This window comes from Xyrauchen texanus, chromosome 30 (genome assembly GCF_025860055.1).
Source record: "Xyrauchen texanus isolate HMW12.3.18 chromosome 30, RBS_HiC_50CHRs, whole genome shotgun sequence".
Taxonomy (NCBI): domain Eukaryota; kingdom Metazoa; phylum Chordata; class Actinopteri; order Cypriniformes; family Catostomidae; genus Xyrauchen; species Xyrauchen texanus.
In genome coordinates, this window is record NC_068305.1 from 37,195,726 (window position 1) to 37,216,166 (window position 20,441).

Sequence of the window (20,441 nt, forward strand, 5' to 3'; positions counted from 1 at the left end):
ATTGAGAGGCATTTTTAGGTTTATTACTCTGCCCTAGTCCAGCCCAATTCTCCTGCACTCCCTGTCCTTTTTTCACTGGATGGACTATATAGATCACATTGTCACATTGAGGCCAATTTGAGAGTGCTGATGTTCCCTTCCTCTGGATTCCCTTTCCTCCTATAATTAGCTGCCACTTGTTTTTCCAGGCCATTGATTTTTAGACTGTTTTCCATTTGCGAGTGATTGACAGCTCATTGCTTAGTTTGTGTCTCATGAGGAGGTGATCTGTTTGGGGCACAGGGGACAAAGACTGTGCATGACTGAGCCCAAGTGCAATCCAGTGCTGGCCCGGGTCCCTATCTGCAGCAATGGTCTACTGTAGCTGTCTGCGATCAAGATGTCATGTCCTCTATTAGCCTGAGATTGATTTAATGAGGTCCTATCAAGTCATATTTAAAATACTTTATCCTGTCCCAGCTTAACATGCAGAGACAACAAAAATTAAACCATTTGTGTAGGTTCATATTGTGTAAACCATTGTGTAGGTATTCTGTAATGTTGGGGGCAAATAGCCAGTCAAGAAAATTACAAGGATGTCTTGGCACCATTATTTATCTTGTAATTAATGTAGTTTATATATATATATATAAAAATCAGGCATTAAATTGTAAATGGAAGGCTAATATATGAGACATGGTGTCACTACACAGATTTTTGTCCAGTCAGATGCTCTCTAGGATGAAAATATCCCTCCCTAAAGCCACCTGCAACCAAATAGCAAGTATAGTAAATCATGCTTCATGCATGTGACGTAAACTAAAGGCTATTGGCTATTAATTAAAGGGATAATACCTTCGATATGTTCCACACCAACATTCTGTTTCAATAGGGAATATAGGTCATCAAGCGATATTATAGCGTCTTTAGTGACATTGGATGTAGTGAAAATAGCTACGCATACTACAGAGTTGTTTTTTACACATTTCTGTCTTGCTGTTTAATTTGGCATGCAGCACTTTGCCGTTAACCTTAATTTTTAAACACAGCATCCACCCACACACCTTGGGCCCTCTCTCAGACAATGATCACTTATGTGCTTGCCCAAGCTCCTCGTCGTCTCTCACCGATGGCATTTTTATTTGCGTTGGTGCAACCTCTTACACAACTCCTGAGAGTGGGCTGAGAGCCTCTTGTGCTTGTTCTTTTTCCATATTTAGAATTAACCTTTTTTTCTACATGCATATCAGGTTAGAATTGGCAATCGACAAACAGAGTTTGAGTCAGTGTTGAGAGCATGCAAGCACAGAGTGTCCAATAGCCGGAAGCAGTACATGTGTGTTAACGTCATCAATGCATGTTTTCTGATAATACGTGTGGGTGTACATGGGAGTTGATGTAAGGCAGTAGTTCCGTTCACAATCCCAGCTGTATTTCCAGACACTGGTACCTAGAAACTCTTATATATCCATGTGTCTTTCTCGCAGCTAGTGTTTGAGAAGTATCCGAGATCAGAGAATGTGATTGAAAATGGGACGAGTCACCATTTTCACTCTTGTGAAAGAGTCTTGAGGTTTTTAGTTCATATGTACTAGTTTCAGGGCATCTGTGTGCTAGTGTATTCCTAAATGTTAATAAATTGCACTACTAATGGATATACGCAATCTTTATTATCTGGGAAAATGGATACAAAATATTGATGCCTCATGTTGCACGTCACAGATTTTTTGTCCAATCAGATGATGTCTAGAATGAGTATGTCCCTCCCCTTTATACCTTCTGCCTAGCAAGTAGCAAATGATGGTTCGTATCTTTGACATTAAGAAAATGTATTTGCTGTGTACAAAAAGGGTGGGGCTATTCAATAAGCCCAGCTTAAATTCCTTGTTTCAAAGTTAAATGTGTCAACACAGAAAAGAATACCGCACTGGGTAAGGGATTTCATGGTGTCTTAAAGTTTATTCTTGATCACATCGCTTTGATAAAATCATCCAACATAGCCTCATGACAAATCATAATCATTTGTACAAGGTTTGTACAACTTAGCCATGGTCTTTAGTATGACTTTTATTTCCATAGAGGCTAACCTATTAACAAGCAGAATTTCAAATCAATTCAACAGACAACATTTGTGCTAGTCTCATATCAAACGCTTTATTTTAAGAAACATTAGTGAATACATTTGGTTACTCGTTTCATATTTATTTACGCAAAAGAAATGACTGATGCATGTCATAAACCTGTAATACGCTTCCCTCTTCTCATTACAAACCCTGACATTTTCTTTCATGATGCACTAGATTTTTCCTTTTAAAATCATGGTTAGGGTTTGGGTAAGAGGTTAGACTTGATGGTTATGGTTTAGGGTTGGGTTAAGGTTTAAATGTTATAATACAAAATAATAAAAAAAAAAAACATTTGTTGTTTTGTTTATTTTTCTCTATGAGAGTAAAAGTTGTATCTTTTGAATAATTTAACTCATTTTTGGATTTTGCCATCTCATACTAATTTTGTCTGACTTGTTATGAGACCGGGTTGAAATCATCTTGGCAATTTTTGGTGTGGTCTGCAGGTGGTACAGCCTTTACTTTGTGTGGTCATGAGGAAAGGGCAGGTAATTCTCAGCACATGTGCTATCCTGGTTGGTATAAATGCTTTTAGGAGAATGTGAGCGAGTTCAACCCCACAGGAATGTTTACAAACCAACAAAATCTCTGTAGTCTGGAAGCATTTTGGGATGTGGGCCTGTCCCGCTGGTAGTGATCTCATTTGTGCTTGCGTCATCCAGAACGTTTTGCGCCTGCTTGTCACTTGTATGCTTTATTATGTCTGGATTTGACCATCCAGTAAAGTGTATTATTAGTTTTGTTTTTTGTAGAAAAGAAATGCTTGTTTTTAGGACCATTAAAATGCAATGTAATGTGTACGTTTGTGTATACACCGATCAGCCACAACATTAAAACCACCTGAATAATATTCCCTAATAAAGGTCCCCCTCGTGCCGCCAAAATGGCACCAACCCGCATCTCAGAATAGCATTCTGATATGTTATTCTTCTCACCACAATTATACAGAGTGGTTATCTGAATTACTGTAGAGTTTGTCAGTTCGAACCAGTTGGCCATTCTCTGTTGACCTCTCATCAAGGTATTTCCATCCACAGAACTGCCGCTCACTGGATGTTTTTTGTTTCTGGCACCATTCGGAGTAAATTCTAGAGACTGTTGTGCGTAATAATACCCAAACCAGCCCATCTGGCACCAACAATCATGCCATGATCCAAATCAATGATCCAATTTTGTTCTGCATTCTGATGGTTGATGTGAACATTAACTGAAGCTCCTGACCCATATCTACATGATTTGATGTACTGCACTGCTGCCACACGATTGGCTGATTAGATTATCGCATGGAAGATTGTTTGTGCCAGATGGGCTGGTTTGAGTATTTCTGTAACTGCTGAACTCCTGGGATTTTCAGCAGTATCTAGGATTTACTCAAAATGGTGCCACAAACTCTAGTGAGGGGCAGTTCTGCAGATGGACACACCTGGTTATTAGAGAGGTCAACAAAGAATTGCCAGACTGATTTGACCTGACAAAGTCAGTGACAGAAGATGACAAAGTGTCATGCCTTAGACAGATTTACCATTTAGCTTATGATAGGAGGTGTACTGAATTGTGTGTGTGTGTGTGTGTGTGTGTGTGTGTATGTATATGTATATGTATATATATATATATATATATATATATATATATATATATATATATATATATATATATATATATATATATATATATATATGATGCTTGACATTTCTTGGCAGTTTTCTTGAGATTCACACATTCTTGAAAGAGATGGAAAGATAAAATCATGTTATTTAAAGGGATCTATGTGATGGGCTTTTTTTATGGTAATTTTTCAGATAGCAAGTCTAATCCCCTGAGTCAGTTAGGGATGTGCCACAGTCATATTAGGACATACTCTCTCCCTCATTCTGGTCCACATGTACACACACAGAGGGATGGCCTGAACAATTTTAAAGCAGTTTCTCATTTCTATCCACAACGTCATTGGCATTATCTGGAGGAAGACGCCTTGTCATGATGGAACATCTGAATGACATTGCTTCGGGGAGAGTTTTATTTGTGGGGTTTTAGCAGTTGTACCTTGTTTTATTAAATAATAAAGGAAACGCTACTTAATAAGTGTAATATTTAATTTACTGAGTGCTAAAATATGGCTGTGATGCCCATAGCCTGCCTCCGCACACCTGGGAGTGCTCTCTCTCTCAAAACTGTTCTGGCGAAATGTTAGAACCCACTTTAACGTCAAGCTGTGGGTTAAACAAGGTCAGACCTTTCATTGGGCCAGTCACATCAAGACATTGCACACTCATAACACGAGCACAAATGTTCAAAACATGTCATCATTTTGCGAAGAAGCTGTTTCCATTTTGCATTGCACATTTTAACTAAAGCAAAAATCCACATTCGCCAAGCGCATTAAGTTTTAAACGAATTTTGAGAGTTTATTCGGTTATAAAGCATTTCCATCTGGGATGTCAGATTAGATGTTTAGCCTCTTTGATCTTTGTTTATTTTCAGATTTTTTTTATTTGCTCGGCTGTATTTAGTCTACCTTTTTTAATTATTTTCGTCTTTTGTGTACGCGTCTGGCTGAATGAGTGATTTGTGGACAGTTGGTTGTGATCAAAGCAGGCTGATTCACTAGTGTTGCTGCACTGTATTTCTAAACCTAGATGCGCAATCTTGTGGAACAAAGATGAGAAAATGTAGATCTTAAATTATCTATTTTGAGTCTATAAAGCTTTGTTTCAGCATGTCAGTGTTTACTGTCATAAAAACTGTCTAATATAATTAGAATTATATCTCTGGTAATACGTTGATACTCTGAAAGCAAGAGAGAAAATTACAGCAGCTTTTTTTCCACTTTACATTTTAGAAAAGACTCTAGCAAAATCAAGAGACCAGAATATTATGGAGACTTGGGGATGGGCTCTTTCGACATTGCAACCACCAAAAATACCCTAGCAACTGCATAGCAATGAGTTAACAACCACTCTGGACATCTTAGCAACCACATAACAATGCCTTGGCATTGCCAACCACTCATGTCTAGATTGCATTTTAAAGATGCTTGGTGCTTGTTCGATCATCAGTATTTATTGTATACTGTAGCTTTTGTCATTTATATAAAGTCCTAAAACTAGATTAAGCATGCCCTACATTTTGAACAGGGATATGTCATGACAACTAGGCAGGCATTCTGTTGTGCAGGCACTCTAAACACTCGTTTTCACTCTCTTCATGGGTAATCTGAGAGTGTTTCGTATTCTTAAATGTGGACCAGAATGTGGAACGGTGACTGCTATTTGAATGCACCTTTAAATGGGGAAATGTGTCGTAGAGGAAGTTGGAGACAAACATGTTAACACGCTGGTGAGGGAAAGTGGGCTCCAGGCCAATTAGGCCAGCTGAGAGTTCCCTTTAAGCAAATCTTATAATGTTCTGTAATTATGATGCTCAGTTAATTGCATGTCATTCTCCCTTTTAGTGTCTCAACTTGTACGTGCTGCCTAAACTGGTTTTGGATTACCTCGTGCTTTTGAGAGCTCATTCCCATAATCTCTTTGTTTATTAAGTGATGTAAAACTTAGTTGTTTTATAAGCCCTATATATATTGTACCAGTGACCTGGATGAATGCCTGGATAAATAAGAGAGGGAAAAGAAAATGAGATATTTCAGAAAATAAATAAAAACCTGGTGATACAGAAAGCACTTAAAAGGATGGTTTACCCAATAATGAAAACTGTCATCATATTCTCAACAACTTTGGTTCTAAAATAAGTATCTTTTTTATTTGTTTTTATTGGAACACAAAAGGAGAAGTTTAGCAGAATGTATACACTGATCTTTGCAATGAATTGTAAATGGTTACCAGAGGCTGTCAAGCTTAAAAACGTACAATAACTTCTATGAATGCACTTAAAAAGTAGTCCATACGACTTGTGCGCTATATTATCACTGAATATCAACTTCAATTTTAAGTCTTTTCCTGAACAAAATGTATGACTTATGAAGACTTGAAATTAAGTGCATGGGTGGTATGGACTACTTTGAAGGTGCATAGCCCCTGGTCGCTGTTCACTTTCTGTCAAAATACTTTTAAATGTCTTACTTTGTGTTTCACAGAACAGTCTCATAGGTTTTGAACGATATGAGGGTGAGCATATGAAGACAGAAATTTATTTTTGGGTGATCTGCCCCATTAAACCTGCCTCATATTGTCTTTACCTGATTGTGTCAGCGTGTCCCACTTTCACTTGGTCCTGTACTAAATATTCAAATGTCATCGTATTCAGGCAGGCAGTGCTTCATGCATACTGAAGGGCAGGGTGTCCCTCTTTCAACTCAAGTAGCAATGAGAAGTAACTAAATCTGAGCTTTAGATGTTCACTTAAATATAATGTAAATAGGAAAATATTGTTTCAGTCATATGGTGTAATGTAGATCATGCATCTTTAGCATGTGTTGTGCATTGTGTTGGCCTGTTCCTGTTGTGGTTGGTGGTTCAGCCACTCTGTCTATTGAAAGATATTAAAGTCATAGTGCAAAAACAGAGATGGTTCCTCTTATACACTAAAAAATGTTTTTTTTTTTTTTTTTTTATATATATATATATATATATATATATGTATGTATGTATAGGGCCAAGTTTTTTTTTTTTTAGCATTTTATTTTAATGTGTTTGTCGTTCTTGTATCACCATAACAATTTAAATGATTGAATGACCCAATTTAGCAGTTTGGTTTCAATAAACTGGCACTAGCAATGTTAAGATCGTGGGTTTAATACCCTGGAAGCACACCTGCTGATAAAACTTGAATGCCCTGTTAGTCGCATCAGATGAAATTTCTTCCAAATGGATGACTGAATGTACAGTAAATGGTTTTAGTTGACTGTGGAGGAAGCTTTGTGGTGTGAAAGCTATAGGTCGCGTCTACAATTCTTTTTATTGCCTGTTTTATAATGTGTTTTTTGTTGAGTTTTTTTATCAGGTCTGTCCTTAAAGAGGCTCTGGCATGAAAAACACTGTTGGAATGACTGATTGTACTTGAACTGTTGATTGTCAGCTTGAAAGAATGAGTGATGTCAGGATATTGGCCTGTTCCTCATGAAGTCTCCCTGAGAACAGAAAGGCTTTTCAGCTGACAGCCTTGTTATGTGTGTGTGTCAGTTTTATCCCCACACATACATTGCATACTATTGCAACACATGCAACAAATGTGTATCTGAATGGATAAACACATGTCAATTTTTTTTTTATTGTGTATGTGTAATTATATGAAGGATTATGGAAAGGTTTGTATTTTTGTCACCATTTTTTTCAATCAGTTAATTTGGTTTTAAATGGACCTGCTGTGTGACGACATGCTTTGTTAAAAACTTTAAATATTCCATGCAGTCTCGCATTTAAGATGAGCTCATAAAAGCTGCATGCAAAGTAATCACAAAGAATTAGCAATTTGATATTTAAAAACGAATAAAGTATGTCACTATGCAGGACAACTTCCCAAAAATATTCTATGCCAACTTCCCATCCATACTTGTTAAGACTTTGTGTACGATTGACCTTTTTCTCTATCTGTACAAACCTGTTTCACTGCATCTCGACGAGTGACTCCTTGTTTATGAATCTTGCTGAGAAAAGGGGTGGTGGGTGATTGGTGGACTGCAGAAGTACTCCTGTTATTTAACTGCCAATTACTAGTATTGACGGTCACCAGCACAGGTTTATGTACGGTGGTGGGTGGGGCTATTTAACTTACCTCTGGAAATGACCTTGCATTTTTTCTTTTCCTTCTCTGGGTCATCAACACAAGCTGGTGTTGACAAGGCCTGTGTAGGAGTTCTAAGAGTGGGTGGCAAAAACTAAGCGGGAGCTGGCGTCACAGTCCACATGTGTATTCTTTTATTCTCAAGGCTTAACTCAAAATAGGCTTCCCAGCAAGAACTTTAATTTTCACACACAGCTTCAATGATAACTGTGAACATAAATTCAATAATTAAATTATTCAAACAGCTTTTCAGCATACAGCTTCGGTCTGGCAGTGTGTGTGTGTGTGTGTGTGTGTGTGTGTGTGTGTGTGTGTGTGTGTGTGTGTGTGTGTGTGTGTGTGTGTGTGTGTGTGTGTGTGTGTACACACTCTCTCTCCCGGTCTGGCGTTCCACCGGACTTTTAAATCCTGTCTCCGCTATCACTGAAATGAGGCACAGGTGTTTAGAGTCAAAAATCACCAGCCGATGGCTCTTACTGCTGCTTCTCTCCCCACTGACAGACACGCGACCACGTCCCCCTCCACAGCCTTTGTTTACGAAACATTTATTTTATAGAAATTGGAGGTTTATGGCTTTTAGTAGAGGTAGACGATTTGTCTGTTTTACCGATTAATCGATACCATTTGTTGCTTTTTGGAACTGTCGGTTATTGGCCTATATATATATATATATACAGTGAGGAAAATAAGTATTTGAACACCCTGCTATTTTGCAAGTTCTCCCACTTAGAAATCATGGAGGGGTCTGAAATTGTCATCGTAGGTGCATGTCCACTGTGAGAGACATAATCTAAAAAAAAAAAATCCAGAAATCACAATGTATGATTTTTTAACTATTTATTTGTATGATACAGCTGCAAATAAGTATTTGAACACCTGAGAAAATCAATGTTAATATTTGGTACAGTAGCCTTTGTTTGCAATTACAGAGGTCAAACGTTTCCTGTAGTTTTTCACCAGGTTTGCACACACTGCAGGAGGGATTTTGGCCCACTCCTCCACACAGATCTTCTCTAGATCAGTCAGGTTTCTGGGCTGTCGCTGAGAAACACGGAGTTTGAGCTCCCTCCAAAGATTCTCTATTGGGTTTAGGTCTGGAGACTGGCTAGGCCACGCCAGAACCTTGATATGCTTCTTACAGAGCCACTCCTTGGTTATCCTGGCTGTGTGCTTCGGGTCATTGTCATGTTGGAAGACCAAGCCTCGACCCATCTTCAATGCTCTAACTGAGGGAAGGAGGTTGTTCCCCAAAATCTCGCAATACATGGCCCCGGTCATCCTCTCCTTAATACAGTGCAGTCAGCCCTGTCCCATGTGCAGAAAAACACCCCCAAAGCATGATGCTACCACCCCCATGCTTCACAGTAGGGATGGTGTTCTTGGGATGGTACTCATCATTCTTCTTCCTCCAAACACGGTTAGTGGAATTATGACCAAAAAGTTCTATTTTGGTCTCATCTGACCACATGACTTTCTCCCATGACTCCTCTGGATCATCCAAATGGTCATTGGCAAACTTAAAACCGGCCTTGACATGTGCTGGTTTAAGCAGGGGAACCTTCCGTGCCATGCATGATTTCAAACCATGACGTCTTAGTGTATTACCAACAGTAACCTTGGAAACGGTGGTCCCAGCTCTTTTCAGGTCATTGACCAGCTCCTCCCGTGTAGTTCTGGGCTGATTTCTCACCTTTCTTAGGATCATTGAGACCCCACGAGGTGAGATCTTGCATGGAGCCCCAGTCCGAGGGAGATTGACAGTCATGTTTAGCTTCTTCCATTTTCTAATGATTGCTCCAACAGTGGACCTTTTTTCACCAAGCTGCTTGGCAATTTCCCGTAGCCCTTTCCAGCCTTGTGGAGGTGTACAATTTTGTCTCTAGTGTCTTTGGACAGCTCTTTGGTCTTGGCCATGTTAGTAGTTGGATTCTTACTGATTTTATGGGGTGGACAGGTGTCTTTATGCAGCTAACGACCTCAAACAGGTGCATCTAATTTAGGATAATAAATGGAGTGGAGGTGGACATTTTAAAGGCAGACTAACAGGTCTTTGAGGGTCAGAATTCTAGCTGATAGACAGGTGTTCAAATACTTATTTGCAGCTGAATCATACAAATAAATAGTTAAAAAATCATACATTGTGATTTCTGGATTTTTTTTTTTAGATTATGTCTCTCACAGTGGACATGAACCTACGATGACAATTTCAGACCCCTCCATGATTTCCAAGTGGGAGAACTTGCAAAATAGCAGGGTGTTCAAATACTTATTTTCCTCACTGTATATACTGTATCTAAATCGTTCACTATTGACTATTCATCCATATTTATATTCCTTCATATTCTGTTATTTTTATTAGATGATCAAGAAACTTTTTGGTGAAGCTTTTGCACATTTTTAAGTGCAAGATGTTTTTAAGCTGAAAGAAATTGCAGCATTGATTCACTGAGACAGCACTGAGACAGCACTGAGACAGCACTGAGACAGCACTGAGACAGCACTGAGACAGCACTGAGACAGCACTGAGACAGCACTGAGACAGCACTGAGACATTGGATGACTTTTCGATGATGGAACGTCATGGATGATCTCAGCCACAAAGCCTGTAACATTAGTTGCAGGACATTGTTTAACTGGGAGGTTGAAGATTTTAATGCTTTTAGGCATTAAATGGATTAAGCAAATCTACTCTGCTTTTTGTAAGTGAATAACACGGCACAGACAAAAACCTATTTCTGCCACTTAGAGCTTCATACTTCAGAAGCTCTAATCCGAGATTAGCCATTTTCTGTGGCTTCCCAGACCTGTTTGTGCTTATGAGACTTAACATGTTTCTGTGGCCCTTTTCAGGGGTTCTTAACCTCAGTTGAATTCCCTGGTTAATTTATTGCTTGTCATGTGTAAGACAGGCTTTTTTAAGTCAACCCGTTTTACTTTCCATAAACTGACATATATTCAAATGAAACAAGATATTCAATGAGAAAAAAAAAACTGTAGGCCGTGACGTGACTTGATTTTATTAATCCACAATTGATTGGATTGTCAAATTAGGGCTTTTCCTAAAATTTCTGTCATCATTTAATCACCCTCATGTTGTTTCAAACCCGAATGACTTTCTTTTTTTCCACAGAACACATAGGGAGATGTCTCCATTCACAAAAAATAAAGATGCTATGAAAGTAAATGGTGACCGAGACTGCCTAATATATCCTTTTGTTTTCCACAGAAGAAAGTCATACAGGTTTGGAACAACAATGAGGGTGAGTAGCTAAAAGATGACAGAATTGAATGGGGTTTTTGTTGGTTGAACTGCACCTTTAATTGTCATTAAATATCAAGTAGAAATACATTTGTCAGTTTTTGTGTTTTGGAGAGTTTTGTTTGTGGCAAGGTGTTGCATGTGTTGAGCTATGTTCCCAAATAAAATGTGGATTTTGAGAAGAGCAAGTATGTCATGCAGGCTGTGTAATGACTGAGTCAATGAAAAATGAAGTCGGTTCTAACTGCTAAATTCACTACCTTTCACCACTTTTCCTTTTTTTATAGTAAAAAAGCACTTAAATACAGGGCTGCGATTTAAAATGGTCTCAAATGCGAACAAAAATAAGTGATTGCAACAATAATTTAAAATCTTGTCGCCATTGCCGACAGTTGGAATGCGTGCTTTCATATGCGGTTTCGTCAGATATCATCTTATGAGTTATTGAATACATCTTTAGAGCGTGCACCACCAGTGTGTCTCGAGACGCTTTTCACCTGTTTGTTGTTGATATGAGCTCACTGGCTGCACACAAAAATAAACACATGAACCATGATATCCGATATTCGTGAACAAATGACTCTTTTGAATGGAGTCTTTATAATGAATCACCTGGAAAGAGCTCGTTTGAACTCTGGAGTTTGAATTCGAGTCACTTTCTCAGTGAATCAGTCGTCAATGAGTTCACTTAGCTATATAGTATATTAAACACCCGATTATATCAGTGGTCTTAGGCATTCTATCTTGTTTTTATACAATCCAAATCAAGCAATTCTTTGATGTGACAAATAAAACCTAAATGTTTCCATATAGGAGCCAATGGCTCCTTAGTAATTTTAGTATGGAGCCCTGAAATATTGATCTGTTTCTCACCCGCACCTATCATATCTCTTCTAAAGACATGGATTTAGCCACTGGAGTATTATGGATTACATTTATGTTGCCTTTATGTGCTTTTTGGAGCTTCAAAGTTATGGCCACCATCCATTTGCATTTTAAGGACCTAGAGAGATGAGACATTCTTCTAAACATTTTTGAAAAAAAGGAATTCGCATCTGTGATGGCATGAGGGTGAGTAAATGAACAAAGAAAACCAGAATTTTTGGGGGAAACTGAATTTAGAAATAAATAAAACTGATTTTATTGGACACTACTACAGGAAAAGGTAGCGGATCTTCAATTATGGCAAAGGGGAGCATTATCACTGTTCAACTCAAGTGAATTATTCAGCAGTACCCACCGAACAGCATTGAGTACATTCATAGTGAAACACAGGAAGTAGCTACCACCTCAGGGCATGAGAAAACCACACATTTAATACTGCCACACAAACGTTCACACATGGACAAAAATGCTTGATGCTGTTGTGCTTGGATGCACCACAATGATGAGCATGTGCACTGCAGCACACTTGTGCATGAAAATACTTAAATAATACTTCAATACTCCAAGTACTTGTATGTACGTAACGGAAAATATTCTGTCTATATTAAAAGTGCATGCATACATGCATTTAGAGAACGTTTCTCAGTGCAGCAGCAAACCTACACAACAATACAACCTCAAGCACTTGATATGCAAGAGCATGGCATCTTCGTTTGCGGTGTTATTTAAAAAGGAAAGCAAAGTTCACCTAGAAAGTTATTTTTCCTTGGTATTTACATGCTTTTTGTATGCCCTGAAATGTTTTTGACTGACACTCTATTTAATAATAGACTATAGACTGATACCATCTACCTACTCCGCTTTAGTCAGCAGATCACTGTTTTGCTTAAGAATTATACTTACAAAAATGTACAAAGAGGTACAAAAGCTAACAATTAACTTTACTCCATTGAACATGGATTGGATCTATTGCTATTCTGATCAAAAACATTACAAATTCATTTTACGCTTCAACATGATTTACTTTTTCAGGTGTCCCTGATTTTGGTAGGTTATTCCTTATATTACACACTGCCAAATAAAAAATTATAAACTTTACCAAATGCTTTAAATGTACATATTAAACCATTGTTTTTCAATATCAGCATTTTAAGACAGATATGCTTGGTTATAACTTGGTCAATTATTGGCTGATAAAAAGTGGTGGCTGATACATCGGTGCGTTGTTCTTACTTGTTCGTACTGTGCAGGCCTACCATACATTTTTAGTTTGTTCGTATTTCATGGCCATACTTTTTTCTTAAACATCTGATGTTTAAGAAAAAATCTCAGAGCAGCTCCACTCCAGACTCTGTGCTCGTCTTTGTCTGGATGGCTTCCGCTCATTAGCGGAGACCTCGCTGCCTTTAATTAGCGTTCTGTAATTTGTGGCTGTGGGCAGAACCTACTGCTGAGTGCATTTTTTTTTTTTTTTTTTTTTAAGAGCATGTGCTACTAGCATCCTCATAAGGAATAGCCCCAGACCGTGGCCTCTGTAATCTGTTTTGCCAGATTAAATGCCGTCAGCCTGTTATCAGGGGCATGATTATTGTGGAACCACCAGGTTGTGTTGTGTTGTTGTGTAGATATCAGCTGTTGCTTGTTGTGCTTGACTTTATGCTCCAGTATGATTCAACACTATCTCTACAGTTCAGTACTCGACCTTTCTGGTTTTTAAATGAAAAACAACAGTTTGTAAATGGCAAAATAGGAAATGAAACTTTACAAAATAGAACGAGATGTTTTATTTTCCATTCATTTTATATTAGGTTTGCAATTTTTGCTACAGTGTTGGTGTGATTTTGCTATTTTCTACCAATTAACATTCATTTTATCAATCTTGCATACTCCCCTGTACTTGATTAAGCCCTCAACTACACCATCTGACGAGGATTGTATGATTGTATCGTGTTCGTATTCAAAGTCACAGACTGTGTTTATGGCTAAATTTAGTCTTTTACGCTCTGGCCTGTTGATGTGGCAACTAGATGTCCAGGTTTGGATGTGCCCTGCTCGGGGCACCTACTGTAATCTAGTGCTTGAGTTCAGGGCAAACGGCTAGAAATGTCCACTTTGAGGTCAGCTCAGGTTATTCTGCGTCTAGAGTTCAGTGGTTGGTGGAAAAATGTATGTAGAAGTGGTTGAGAGAGTACATTTATTTATTTAAAAAAATTTCAGCAAAGACTCCCATTTCATCCAAGAAATGTCAATAAATATTTGCTTGGCTGTCTCTAAAGCTGTCTTGAACTTGTTTTAGATCATTAGCCACGCCGTTATGGTACCTTTTGAAGCCTCCAAAACCAGTTTTCTTATTAGGGGCTTTCATACACAAAATGCTATATAATAAGTCAGTGACTGACTAGGCTGTGAGTCAGCAGCTTTCAGACACCGCCACAGTGTCCGCATGTTCTGAAATATGAGAGAGCATGTGAATAGTGATTGTACTCGTTCTTTAGTATAGATTGCTGTGTATTGAACATTGCCAAGTGATTAAGAGCCTAATTTGCCCTGCATTAAGGGCTGCTATTTTTTATTTTTTTTTGCATTGACTATTGAAGTCTCTTTCAGACTTTTCGTGTGTGACTACATGCGTCAGAGTGACGTAGATACTAGACTCTTGAAAATAATTAGTGGCGTGTGTTTTAAGGTTAAGGAGTCAGGAGGCTTGCTGAAGTGTTAAAGTGTTTTTGAATGCTACAGTGTTCCATTTCAGAGGTGGTATGGAAATATACAGTGAGAATGGAAAGAGAGGGAAAGGAGAAGTGCAAACAGAACTTAGTTGTATGGAAAATCGAATCTAAAAGAACTGTAAATGTGAGCTAAAGATTACGGTTGTCATGATACCCATGACAGTGAAATTTTTCAATTCCCGATACCACCGCAAAACGTATATGCCGTTTAGCACACTTGTTCAAATACTGTATTTAAATGAATAGAATCTCATAAATTCAAGTAATTCTCAGATTGTTTAATAGTCTTCAAAAAACTAATTGCCAGCCAACAAATAAATAAATACCAGTTGGACAAATTTGCAAATAAAGAAATGCTTGAAGTTTTTCATCATCTGGCAGTATCAACTATTTAAGTAAGCCTTATAAGTCTGTCATAGTCAGCCATTGTACTAGTGATTTGTAGTTGTAGCACCTCTAGTGTTCATTTCACCAGGAAACTGCAACGAAATGTAGAATTCGGCACATACTGTAATAGGTTGGAGTAGTGGTGGCGTAGTGGGCTAAAGCACTGCACTGCTAAGCAGAAGGTTGTTAGTTCAAACCCCACAGCCACCACCATTGTGTCCTTGAGCAAGGCCCTTAACTCCAGGTTGCTCCAGGGGGATTGTCCCTGTAATAATTGCACTAAGTCGCTTTGGATAAAAGCATCTGCCAAATGCATAAATGTAAATGTAGGTTGCAAAAACTTTGTTATAGTAGCATTCATTCTATGAGACTAGGTTCAAATTTTGACACACAAACTGACCATTTTTAATTGATATCTCACCAAGACATTTTGTTGCAGGACATTGACAAAGAAGGGAATCTTATTGGTGTGGACCCTGACTCTTCTCTGAGTTGAGGCAGTTTAAGATCACTCTTCAGTATGAGTGTTGGTGTTTTAAGTAAAAATGACAGCTGCCATAGCACAGTGGCCTCCTTCAGGGCATCAAGAGGTCTTTAAGGACATGATGGTTTGTGGGGTCATAGTAGAACATAGAAACATTCAAGAATGTATTTGAAAGACTGGCATTAAAAAAAGGATGAAAGAATGTGTTTTACAATCCCTATGCTGACTCTTATGTAACTCTGTTTTTTAAACATGGTATGTTAGTGGCACTGTGATGTATGGGGTAGAAGTCAAGGGCTAACAACTGGAAGGTTGTGGTTTCGATTCCAGCTAAAATAGTCACAAGGCGTCATCATTGTGTACTTAACCTCAGATTGCTCTTGGGCGATTGTCCCTCTAATAATTCACAGCGCATTCTATGGAAGCATCACATGACAAATTTGGAAACCAATTCCACCAATTCAAAAGTTGGTGCTGTTTGTTAAGGCAAGCATTACTATTAGTATTGTTTCATAAACCAAGGTTAGGGATGTCAATTTTCAGACATTTCCATAATTGATCATTGTGGAAATTAACGATCAATTAATCGATTAATTGTAAACTTAATATCGCAAAATGCACATGGAGGACTCCAAATAATATGTGCATGTAGCCCCTATTGTTTAAATATAATTTACATCAATACACTAATGGCTTTTTCCTCTTCAAATATTCTTAGTTCCGTGTATTTTAATACAATAGTACAAATTTGTGAATTGTTTAATTACTGTTACTGAATTAGACTACTGTTAAAAATAACTTGTACACAAGGTATATCACTAATGCATATTTGAGTTCATTAAAACATTGTGCGATATTTCGGTCCCTTGGACTTGTTTTTTTTATTTGAAATTAAGTTAAATCATAACACGCTGTGTAAACCGTATTTAACATATGATTTCTAAGGTGAAGATTGTGAGATGTCAGCTGAATGTAGCTTCGTGCTTTCCGGGCAATCGCTGACAATTGTAGGTTGGGATGAAACAAGATCAAAAGTGCTTGTTGTCATGTTCTTTAACACACTATCACAGTGTTTGCAGAAAACATTAATGTTAATTTAAAGAGAAACACTCTAACACAGTTTTCAGTACATTGAGCCGCTTCATCTCACATCTGTGTGGCCTCTTCTGTGAACCGGATAATGACGTGCAGCCCGCAAGTGCCCTCTAGTGGCGGGTGACTGTATAGACAGCCTTTTTAAAATCTGCTGGCTTGATTTAAGAAGACATTTATCCTAAAATTAATATCGACGAGCGATTTAAGCTTAATCGATCAAATTATTAATGACAATGAATTGAGTTTTGATCTTTCATTAACATCCCTAACCAAGGTATTACATTTCAGTGTATAACCTGCACTGAATCCTCAGTTAATGTTACTGTACCTCAGATTGTCTGGTTTGTTATTACAGTAATATTACAAATTGCACCTAGCGAATGATTTAAAAAGGTAAAAAGAAAAAATTCCCTCCATCTTCTAATTTTGCTTTTGATGTCTTCTCTTGCAGCTTTTCAGGGAAGTAAGAATAATGAAGATTCTAAATCATCCAAATATTGGTAAGTTGTCCTACAGTATTCTGATCTGTCTGTCTGTCTGTCTGTCTGTGGAGATGTTTTGGAATGTGGCACACAAAGCGGGCTATCGTAAAGGCCTCCCTAATCCCGTGTGCAGGAACTCTCCATGCTTTTCCCAGAGCCAATACACGACTCCCATTCAGCCTAGCAGCCAGCTCCTCCCTGAAGCGCACAAGCTCCTGTGTGTTCTATTGTTGAGCATCCATCATCTGATGGTCTGGACATGCCAGATTTAACAATTTATATTTTATAATATTAATATATAATAACGGACACTATTAGCACTGTGAACTTCTTTAAAAAAAATTTTTTAAAAAATCCCACCGTGTCATTTCCCGACAGTTCAAATTTTATATTGTGTTTAATACAATTCCCTGATGGAAATTATATTTTAAAATTTTTTAAATAAAAAATGTTAGCTTTGAATTATTAAAATAATTTCAAAGCTAACATTTTATGTATCCTAGACACACACAATTAAATAATATTTTCACACCCTTTGCATGATTTGACAAAAAAACAGCTTGATTGGAAATTATGCCCAATTAAAACATTCTGCGCACAAGTGATTATTTATCTTGATTTTTCTTTGTTTTCTTCAAACATCAATGGTCTCCTATTTAATCAAGCATGCTCTTCAGTTTTCACTGACACTTTTGTCGACTTGGTTAGCAAGTACACTACCTTTTTGAAAACTTTTTAAGGGACAAAATCTTGTGGTATGGTGAAATGGCTGCTGCCTACAACTGTGAGACAGTCTTATTTTATTTTTTAATTGATAATTTCCACACAAATATTGAAAGGGTTTATTTGACTCTTTGTTTAAGATTATCATGGTTTGAAAAATTTAATAATTTGTATTTTTATAATGGATTTTCAGTTTAATATTGAAGGTCTGGGACAAGGATAAAACAATAAAATATGTACATAAAAATCATTTGAAAAAGTGCCGAAAATAAAACAAAGACTTGGTTTAAAGTTTTAATTTGACCTTCATATAACAAAAAGTTCAAAAATCAACCCCTGGGACATGAAAGTGTGCGAATTTAAAGAAACTCTTATATTTATTATAAAAATATGTAAAATACTCCACAAACACACTTTTAGGAACTCGTTTGAGAATTGGTGGATCGTTTCTTTAATCGTGCTCATTAAAAGGAACAGTCTGAACAGTCCTACTTCAATCAGAAACGCTGTTGTTTTCACCTTGTCTAGTATATCTGTTCTGCGTGATTGTGTGTATGTGTAAGCTTGTGTTGAGTTGTGTGTTTTTGTTTAAATGGGACATGTGTGCACATTTCATGTATTAATGAGTGAGGTAAAGTGTATGACCCATCATTGCGAAGGTAACGTGTCAGCAGTGGGTGGGAAGATAATTGCAAACTCTCATCAACAGCCCATACTTTTCCTAATAATTTGCCTTCATTCAGATTTGTACCTCCTCAGATGACCTCAGAGAACTGTACTTGCCCTTTAGTGAATTGTCTGTCATCTGCAACCATTATTTCACCGGACACAAAATTTTTTTTTCCAGGAATCTGGAACCCTGTGGGTTGAGAAAAACAAGGGTTGTCATGACAATGCTTACTTTCACTTCCACGTGCTTTCCCATCTGCAATTATCTGCTTTGGACTGTGCCAGCACATGTTTGGGCATGTAGAATATGCTTTCTCCTTGGGTTGCCTGAATCCATGAGTCCAAAATTAACACTTGCCATGTGCCAAATGTGAGTAAAAATAAAAAAATTTACCAACTTTGAAATTTAAATTACAATCTTCAGGTATAAAGGGATAGTTCACCCAAAAAAGAAAATTATCTAATTTATACTCACCCTCATGATACCCCCCCAGGTGTATGTGCAATATTCCTCATGTTAAACCATAATGTAAATATGATGAGCAAAATCACGTTGTCTTCATGTTTTTGTGACAGGTGCTATTTCACAGAGACTAGGACCACATTAACACGGATACATTTTCACCTTTCATTGTTTTCCAAAGTATGCAGTACTAGAGAGAGTTTTCGAAAGTCTGTTTTTTTCGGTGAAGGAAAATTACTTTTTTTCTGTGGTTGGGGGCATAAACTTAGCATAGCAAGGCATTTGCCTTTTTTTGGCTTGTTTTCCAAAATAATATCTAAAACTCCTTTAAAACAGTGTACAGAAAAAATAGCTTTCGTAGAATGTTGAATACAATATCTAATCAGGGCTCGTCATTAATGCTTGTCAGGGACAAGTGAAAGAGAATTTGACTTGTCGAACCGGACAGGTAGACAATAATGAAAAAATAACCAACTTGTGACAGCCTAGGCCTGTTTCACTCATTAAAAAGTTATTATTCTTATTCGGTTGTTGAAAGTAATCCAGAGCACGTAATTTTATAATTCTCTAGCGATCTAGTAACAGCTGCGCCCTGTTTGATTGGCAGGCAGCATATGTGTGTGTGCTGAAAATGCTTGCGCTAATGCGCACCCGAATGGTCAAATACATTTCAAAATTACGCCAAAATGCCCGTCTTGGTGAGGTTTTCATGTAAACGCAGAGAGATGTCTAAAGTGAACGTAAACAGTGGAGAAAAAGCAGATTTGTACTAAAATGCTGGACCTGTAAGTGTAAATGTAAGCTAATAGACCTGCTGCCGTCTAGTGTGTCATCATAATAATCAAACAACAATCACAAGATATTTAGAAAATGCTCACTGCTCTTGACTGGGTAACTTTAGTAGCTTTAAACACTATTAATGTATTATAATCGACAGTGAAGACCAGTAGTAGTTTTATGTTGCATTATATTCTGAATGTTTACTTGAATACTTGATAGACTACTGCTGTTAGAACATTTAAAGCTGTTTAAAAAGCACAATCTTCGTTCTATTATTTTTAATTATTTATATTCATTGCTGTTTATTTTATTATTTTATTACCAATATGAATGATTACTTACGAACTTGAAACTATTCTTCCATAGTTAACATATTAGTTAGTGTTATTATTTGTTGTGGTTTTGAAGCTGGTATTGAGAATCATAAATTTCACTACCGACTACTGAAATTTTGGTTTTATGATAATGTATATAGCCTCTATTGTACATGGTAGATCTTGCTGCAATAACATGATGAAAAGGTAGATCTCTTTCCATAGAAGTGTGAGCACCCCTGCTGTAATTGATGGTGATGGAGGCTTTCCTTTATTTGACTACCATACGTAACATAAAATAATTACCATATGACAATATCCTCCTCCCCT

General features: G+C 37.4%; 1 protein-coding gene across 12 annotated transcripts in view; it reads left to right on the top strand.

Moving 5' to 3' along the window:
* The window catches only part of LOC127623774 (MAP/microtubule affinity-regulating kinase 3), a 74,001-nt gene that overhangs the window by 20,434 nt on the left and 33,126 nt on the right, over positions 1-20,441 (top strand). For all 12 annotated transcript variants that reach the window (XM_052098268.1, XM_052098270.1, XM_052098271.1 and 9 more), the window contains exon 4: positions 17,132-17,180. In XM_052098268.1, coding sequence (XP_051954228.1) covers positions 17,132-17,180 — 49 coding nt within the window. The remainder of the gene's footprint in view (positions 1-17,131; positions 17,181-20,441) is intronic.